Source organism: Centruroides sculpturatus, unplaced genomic scaffold, assembly GCF_000671375.1.
Source record: "Centruroides sculpturatus isolate CEXI.00-Female unplaced genomic scaffold, Cexi_2.0 scaffold1024, whole genome shotgun sequence".
Classification (NCBI taxonomy): domain Eukaryota; kingdom Metazoa; phylum Arthropoda; class Arachnida; order Scorpiones; family Buthidae; genus Centruroides; species Centruroides sculpturatus.
In genome coordinates, this window is record NW_019385454.1 from 282,812 (window position 1) to 291,783 (window position 8,972).

Genomic DNA, 8,972 nt, shown 5'->3' on the forward strand with positions numbered 1-8,972 from the left:
ATTTTATTTCTTGATAAGGAATTTATTTTTAGATATGAATTTAGTAACTTTTTACAATTATTTATCTTTTAAAATAAATAATAAACAGAAATATTTTGAATCAAATAATTAAATTTATCAGTATTCCAGTTCAGTCAAAATATCCTTTAATCTCTTTACAGTAAAAATATCATATTGAATTTTATAATTTTAATACTGGAGTTATCTGTAAGATCAGTTTAATTTTTTATTTAAATATAAGATTATTTTTAGTAGAGATTGTTTAAATTTATGCAAATGATATTTATAAGTAAATATAGAAAACTTGTATATAAAATTTTAAATATTATTTTTTAAATAGTGATCAGAAAGATTATGCAGCAGAAAGACAAAAAAGATCAGAAAATATAAGATTGCTTGAAGAAGAAAAATCAGAGCTCCTTGCTGAACGAAAAAATATTGAATTTAAGCAGCAGAAGATAGAAGCCTCACTCAACAAAGCAACTGAAGAAATGCATAATTTCAGGTACAAATTTAGAATTTAAGATTATTATTGTTATGTCTGTTTCTCATGGTTCAACTGGTAATTTTGGCGGGTTAATGAAAACCAAGCCCTTGTTTTTTTGTTGTTGATTAAGGTTGAGAAATCTACGAGTGATGTGGCATGCTTGCAAAACAACATTCTGCATTACTGGTATAAGGTCAACAGTTAGTGGCTGTTTCTTTAGGTACATAGTTAATGTTTTTGGAATTAGAGCTGCCTCTGACATAATTATCGGTATTATTAGTACTTCCTTTTACTTTCAAACTTGTTGAACTTCGTTTCTCAGTGATTGATATTTGAGAATTTTTGTTTGTTCTACTTTTGGTCTAAGTTTTTGATATTAGGTTTTGACACTTCAATGAAATAGGTTTTCCTTGAAACTTTATCAACAAGAACAAGATCAGATTTATTATAATCAATTAATTTGTCTGTTATTAGTTGTTTATCCCAGTATAATATTGCTGATTTGTTTTCAATAACTGGAGGTGGGTTGAATTTGTAGTAAGATGCCATATTACTAAGAAGTTTGAATTTTTTGGCAAGTTGTTGATAAATTATTTTAGAAATTTGATTGTCTTGTAGTATTTTTTGTTAGCACAAGTGCCTGGCATCCAGAAATAATATGTTGAATTGTTTCATTGGCCGATTTGCATGCTCAACATTTGCCATTAATGTTTTCTTTCAATATCATTTTTTGATAATATTTTGTTGTTATTGATTGATCTTGAATGGCACATATAAAGCCATCAGTTTGGCATGGATGTTTGATTTGTGAAGCCATAATTTAGTTTTCAATATCAATTTTTGTGTTGTGTAGTAAATGTGGAAATTGACCATATACAGTAGAGCGTCGATTATCCGAATCAATTGGGGACTGGGGTTGTTCGGAAGATCAATGTTTCGGATAACCGATTATGTACGAAAAAATATATTAATTTATCCCATCTTGACATTTTTTTCCATTGTGTGTCGCTTCGCATTGAATTTTCGTCGATGTTAAGCCTAACGAAGACTATTGTATCGTTAAAAATTATTTTTTTTATTTTGTACAAACAAAATAAATATATTGAAAAATATAAAAACAATAAAAAATTATACTTTCAGAAGTTAATTTAGTATCAAAAATGTAAAATATTTGAGTGGCCCAGGACATAGCCAAAGATTGCAGCGACACAGCAGTGGCGAAAATTTAAATTTGCCGACTGGAATTTTTTCGGATGATTGACTTTCGGATAATCGATGCTCTACTGTAGTTGCATTTCAAGCCATTTATTACATTTGTTCTCTGTTGAGATTTCAATTTTGTTGACATTTCCAACTAGATTTAGCATGGTAATTTATCTTCTAGTTCAGCAATTGCTTTGTAATTCATTATTTCTTTCTGTAAAATATTTTTGTAATTTTTCAATTTGTGAATGAGCCAAATATTTTATCTCAATCAATCCTCATCCACTTTCACATCTTGCCATATATAATCTATCCAGAGCTTTTAGGATGGGGTGTACAATATTTTATCATTATTTTTTTTGTATATTTATTTAGATCTTCCAAATCTGTATCACTCCACTCAAAAATACCAAATATGTACTGATAATCACTGCCAATAAATACATGGGCAATGCCAATGTTGCATTGCTGGCATCAAGTTCTGTTTTTAATACAGATTTTAAACAATTTACATTTTTTCTCTGAAGAGTTTTTAAGTTCTGTATGATTCACATATCTATTTTGCAATATTCTCAAATATTTGTAAGTTTGATGTTGTTCCAATGAATTTATAATGTTGTTCGTATTAATGTTGTAATTTATACCATTTGAAAACCTGCGTTTTTTTTACATGTAGATTGCACATTTTTCAACTTCAAATGTCATTTTAATATATTGATTGTAATGTGTTCTTATGCTTAGAAGCTTGTCTAGTTGTTTTGGTGAAGCTGATAAAAATTTGATATCGTTCATATACATTAGATGTGATTTTTGTATACTTTGTCTTGCATTTTTTAAAGTATAACCTTTCTTTTGATTGATTTAGTTATCTTGACAATTGATTTAATGCTAGGCAGAACCATAATGGCTCAATGAATCATCTTGAAAGATGTCCCTGTTTATATCAATATCTTCAGTTGTTGTTTCCACATTTTAATTTTGTTCGCCATCATTTCATTACAACGGACAAATAATTAATAGTAGTGTCATTGATTTTATAAATTTTATTTCCAATAGCTATGAATGAGATATTGAGTCAAAGGCTTTTTGGTAGTCTATATAAGCCATTGATAAATTTTGAGATTTTCTTCTGGCATGATTCAATATAAAGCTATCAATAGTCAGTTGTTTCTTTCGACCCATAGAATGCTTGATACAACCTTTTTGTCGTTGAGTATGTTGTTTGATTCTATATGTTTATCTATTTTTTCAACCAATATAGACATTTAAAATTTTGTATATTGTTGGTAAGCAGGTAATTGGACAATCATTTTTGGGTTGCTTGCATCTCCTGATTTGTAGATTACATACTATATGTAATCTACAAATTCTATGCATGAGGTGATTTGGTATATTATCAGGATTATTGACGGTCATTTAATATTGTTGTCAAATATTGGTGAGCGCTTGTAAATTTTTTCCACCAAAAATTTTGCAGTCCATTCACCCTTGAGCTTTCCAGTTTTATGTTTTATTTATTGCTTCTTTTAATCCCTTCTTTCCAAGGGTACCAATTGGTCGGTATCTCATTGTTAAGCAAAACCACAAGGGTACTGATTCATTGAGGGTACCTAGTAAAAATCAATTTTTGTAAAATTTATGGACAACAGATGTCAGCACTTGACAACAGCATCTTGTCTATCATCTGTTTCACATATTTTTGTCCAGGTGGTGTTTTGTTGACTTAAAAAATTTTAATTAATAATTTTTTTTCTAAATTTATTTCCTCCTGATAATTTTTTATTTCATTTTTAGCATATTTATGCAATAATATTACTATAATAAGTTCATTCATGCTATAATAAGTTTATTCAGCTATAATAAGTCAACGGGTTATAAATATTCAAGTTAGGACCTTTCAGTTCTNATATATATGCTCAGCAAAAATATTTTTTGCTCAGAGAAGTATATGTTCCACTCATCGACAAAAAAAATTAGAGAGAACATTGCATGTATTACTACTGATAATCATATGTTTATTACAAAAATTTATATTCTTGTTCGATATGAAGTGAATAAAGTATATTAGTTCATTATGTTAGTTGAAAGCACAATAAAGTTTTAATTTCAAACAAATGTTTGATATAATGTGTGATAACTTCACAATGAATAAACGTACATGCATAAGTGTTATATAGAGTTGTACAGAACAATGTTCTACGTCTTTCTGGCTCATTGCCAACTAAGCAATGTTAATTTTGACAAAAAGTTACAAATTATCAAGTTTAAATGTCAGTTCTGATATATATTATTTTTTTTCTACAAATTTTTCTAATAAAATGTATTGAAAAATATTGTATTTAAAACTAAAGATATTAATAAATGTATGTGATTTTTGGTGATTTTTTAAAATAATATCGCCTGACTGACCTATATTGTGTTAGGACGGATTACAAAATAAACGTAAACAAGATGGCGGCGGTAAACGGTTAATTAAGTACAAATGTTATGGCTTTATAAATAAACAGCTTTAATTTCTGAAACTATCGTTCATAATTAAAATATACCATTACTATATCCTATAATATCATTATCATTATTCAGCAAAAATTCTTATCATTTTAGGAACGCCTGATTATTTCCGAGAACATTACTAAAATTGAATAAAACATTTACAATTTTAGTTATCGTCACAAGAAAGATTGTAGTTATATTAAAAAACATTACTTCTATGCATGTAATGTAAATTTAATTTTAAAAGTTACTGATGTTTTTATATTTCTTAAATTGTATGCATGAAATTACAACTAATCTTCATTTTTGATGTATTTTGCTTTAAAAAGATGTTATGCATATTATTGTTGTTAATTTTTTTTAGATAATATTGATGAATATATACTTACACCATTGAATAAAGCAAAAATAAAAAACACACTTTTGTAGTGTTAATGAAATGTCCAAAACATTTTTTGGACATTTCATTAACTTTACAAAAACTTTCCCGAAATGACCATTTTTAGTGAAGGCTCTGTTGCAAAGCAATATTATAAAAAAGTAACGGATTCTGTGTGCTGCCCTATCAAGTATTGTTTAAACAGAAATTTAGTGACACTATAAAGTAATTGTCATCATTATAGCTTGTAATATTTTTCGTCATAAAACTAATCTGGAAATTTGCAACCTTGGCGATTTTGAACCATAAGTACTGAAAAGATAAGAAAAATGATTACGGATCCCATAAATCTTTGTTGTTGTTCTGTAGTTTAATAGCAAAACCACATTCAGGAAAAGAAGGAATTTTGACTACTGTTATATGGTTTCTGCAAAGAAATAGTTTTGCCTCATGAGATCCAGTAGATTAAAATTCAAAATCTGCACAAACAAGGATTCAGTATTGCCAAAATAATGGAAAACTGAATTTGGGGTAGAACAATGTACTGTACAAAGGTGAATAAGATGAAAGGGTGGTGATATAAAGGATAAGAAAATGTCTGGGAGGCTTACAAAAATTTCATTGCAGATCTGAGAAATGATGAACGTGCACATTGTTGTAAAAAAGTAACTTTTCTTCTGGTTACGTGATAAAAAGGAAAATAGTTGATGTTACTTCAATTAGGTGCTATTTCAAATTGATACCAAGGGAGCTTTTGCCTATAAAACATGTTTAAACCATTGCTGAGTGAAAAAATTGCTGAAAGGCTATAATTTTATATGAAATTAAAAAGGAAGGGGATATGCTGAGGGTACTCTGGAAGGAAGAACTCTGCAAAATCACATTCTTTTTACTAATGAAATTTCAATAGAATCTTACACAGAGCCTGACAGGCAAAATATGAGAATTTGCACTGCATCTCCAGAAAAAATTATTTCCATTGCTTGTTCCAAGTTTCCCTTAAAGATTATGGTAGCTGCAGGAATTTCCCATTATGGCAAGACAAAATTTGCACACTGCCAGAAAAGTAGACTGTGAGTAGTGACTACTACTGAAATATCATTTTGCCTTTGTATCAAGATTCACTGAAGAATGTATAGCAGTTTTCAAAATAGCATCTTATAATGTTCATGCAAGGTAGTGCAAAATATCACACCACAATCATGATTTCAGAAGTTTCTGAATCTAAACAGAAACATCTGAGATGTAAAAAAATTGCACCAAATAAAACATGGCAATTCAGATGACAGTCTTTTTCTTTTTCTTTTTTTTTCTTTTTGTAAAGATATGTTTGGTGCTTTCAACTGTACCCACAAGACTTTTATTATTGTTTTCTACATTTTGCTTTGAAGTGCTAAGCTTAGAAAAACTCCTAAGAAAAAAATTTGACTGTCATCTAAATTGTCATAATTTTTTACTTGGTGCAATTTTTGCATCTCAGATATTTTTGTTTGAATATTAATTGTTTTTGGTTAATGATTTATTAACCAAATATTAATTGATTGAATAAATGAATATTAATTGTTTTTGGTTAATGGTTTGATTTTGGTTAATTGTTTTGGTTAATGATTGTGTTGTTATATCAAGACCTTGATGTATGTACAGTATAGTTTGATTAGGCTCAACAACAGCTGCAAACTGAATGCTTTCAATATACACCATTAGCAAAATTGTTATAAAAAGTTTTAATTTGCATAAATTTGAGCTTTTCTTGTTCTGGATTACATTTTGAATAAAAATCATTAATTTCAATGTAATTTTAATTCTTATGAGCCTGAAATTAAATAAAATGGTTCTATGGGGAACCCCATAAACTTTGACCTATCAACCCAGAAGTTTCAGTGATCACAAGAGTCGTGTAAGTTTAAAACATGAACTTTCTAAACCCAGTAGTTTTTCTCTAGGAGCATCTGCAGTGCTGGATGAAGAAAAGAAGGAAAAAAAAATACAGCTTTTTTGGCAATTGCATAATTTTTTACTTGAATTTTTACTTAAAACAATTATCTTTTGTACAAGATATTCAGAATTACTATAGGTGCTTGAAAACTCAGAAATTGACCCCTGAAAATCGGCAACTCTGATTCCTGTATATATGACTTCTGATCAGATAGCATTACCTTAAGGCAATGGTTCCCAATTAGTGGTACGCGTACCCCTGGGGGTACGCGAAATTGCATGAAGGGGTACGCGCGGCAATCTAAAATCGGTCGATTTAAAATTTAAATGCATGAGATGAAGCAATCAAAAAAATAATGGATGGACCATCAAAAATTCAGCAATTTACAACATGATGTCGAATGCACAAATTCGTTTATTTATAACTAAAAATATTCTCGAAATTTCATCAAAAACATGCATTTGTGATAATACCTAAATGAAATTATTATGCAAGAAACAAAAATTGTACAATTAACACAATTTGTGTTAATTGTACAATTATCATTATTATCATGTCAGCGAAGCGGCAATAAAATATTTACTACCATTTTGCACAACATACCTCTGCGAGAGCGGATTTTTGGCCATGATAAACATGAAAACTAAACATCGTCATTGACTTCAACTCGAAAATGACTTCGTCCGCATTATATCGAATTTTCTCGTGGGAGTAAGATATTTTCTCGCAGTAAAATGTAGCCTATGTCCATCTCCAACATGTAAGCTATCTCTGTGCCAAATTTTATTAAAACCTGTTTAGTGGTTTAGACGTGAAAAGGTGACAGACAGACTGAATTACCTTCGAATTTATAATATTAGTATGGATTAATATGAATTTCTGCTATAAGTGGTACGCGAGTTTGAGCTCTTTCTTGAAGTGGTACGCAGGATAAACTAATTGGGAACCACTGCCTTAAGGTAACGCTATCTGATCAGAAGTCATATATACAGGAAGGTAATTTAAGGTAATTAAAGTAAAAGGAAAGGCAGCTTCCCTGATCTGAATCCTATATATTTCTCACTAAAGCTTTAAGACAGTGTTTTTTCACCATTCATATCCAAAAATTTGAGCACAACTGATAGAGTTCAGGATAAGTAGGCTGCCATTCCTGGTGATCAGTTGTTTTGACCTGGTGGATAGTTTTCTTTCAGGATTAATAGAGAGGTTGTGGCCAAAGTTTTCATCTCTAAAATGTGAACATCAAATATCAAGCTCTGCCATTTTGTAAGCCTAGAAGTTTGACAATGGCATTTGGAATGTTGAACCTGACAAGTATAAGTTTGGCTTAAACGTCTGCATTTTTCTGTGTTTTGGGTTAAAATTATGACTTATTTTATTAAAATAATGATTATTTAAGAATTTGTGAATAACACTGTAAAGCAACAGACAATTTCAATCCAGAAATTATTCAATTTTTTTACAAATGATGTGAAGTGCCTATAAAATTTTCATATATTTGTGTTTATAATAGCTTATCATAACACTGTAAAAATAGATTTTTTTTTTCATGGCATCTTCTACCATCAACAGCATAATTCATTTGCAAATTTCTAGAAATAGTTTTTGTTTATTTACCTTTGCTGGTAACCTTCATTGCTCTTGAATGTTTCTGCCATTTTTGAACAATATTCCATGAATCAGTGCGTGATGTGAACATGTGGTGCAACATGTTTTGCTTGGAGTTCAAACATCAAATGTGTACTTCTGTTTGCCATACAAGTTTAAAGTTTGAACTTTGGCCACAACCTCTATTAATTCTTTAGGTAAACATGGAGAGCGTACAAAGTATTAATTCTTAGTAGGAACTATTGTAATTGGTAAAATTTATTTTAAAATGTATAACCATATACTTGAGAAATAAATTAGTTTTTGAAAACACTTAAGGTTTTGAAACTTTTGGACTACTATATGCAGAATGAGTGTTAACCATTATATCTTTCAGGCAGCAAGATCGAAACATTCGTCATCAGATAGAGTCTTTGCAGCAGTCCATTATGAATTTAGAAAGCAGCCGGACAAATCAGCTTCGAAGGTTTGGTCGTTACATGCCAGAATTGTTGGATGTGATAGACAGATATTATAAACAAAATAAATTCAAGGAAAAACCAGTTGGTCCAATTGGTAATTTTATATATTAAATTTTGAATTATTGAGTACAGTAGAACCTCGAAAACTCGGCTCTCTATAACCCAGCACTCCGGATAACTCGGCCACACCCTGGCAGGGCAAAAAATCCTTAGTTAATTAATTTTCATTATAGACAGCTTTATAAAAGTATAAAAGCTCTCATAAAGTATTTTTCTGAGGTCTGTCTTATCAGGTAAATTACTGTACACAGTGTATTCATTAATTTTCATTTTCATGTAGTGGCTCTATGCCTTCATAAAGGACGTACTTTTCCTTTGTTTAAGGGTATTTGTTGGGCAGTTTAT

At 29.7% G+C, this 8,972-nt stretch overlaps 1 protein-coding gene across 1 annotated transcript in view; it reads left to right on the forward strand.

Annotated features, from left to right (window-relative positions):
• LOC111639154 (structural maintenance of chromosomes protein 6-like) overlaps positions 1-8,972 on the forward strand; it is a 138,302-nt gene that overhangs the window by 107,116 nt on the left and 22,214 nt on the right. The window contains exons 13-14 of the mRNA XM_023384956.1: positions 341-505; positions 8,483-8,661. Coding sequence (XP_023240724.1) covers positions 341-505; positions 8,483-8,661 — 344 coding nt within the window. The remainder of the gene's footprint in view (positions 1-340; positions 506-8,482; positions 8,662-8,972) is intronic.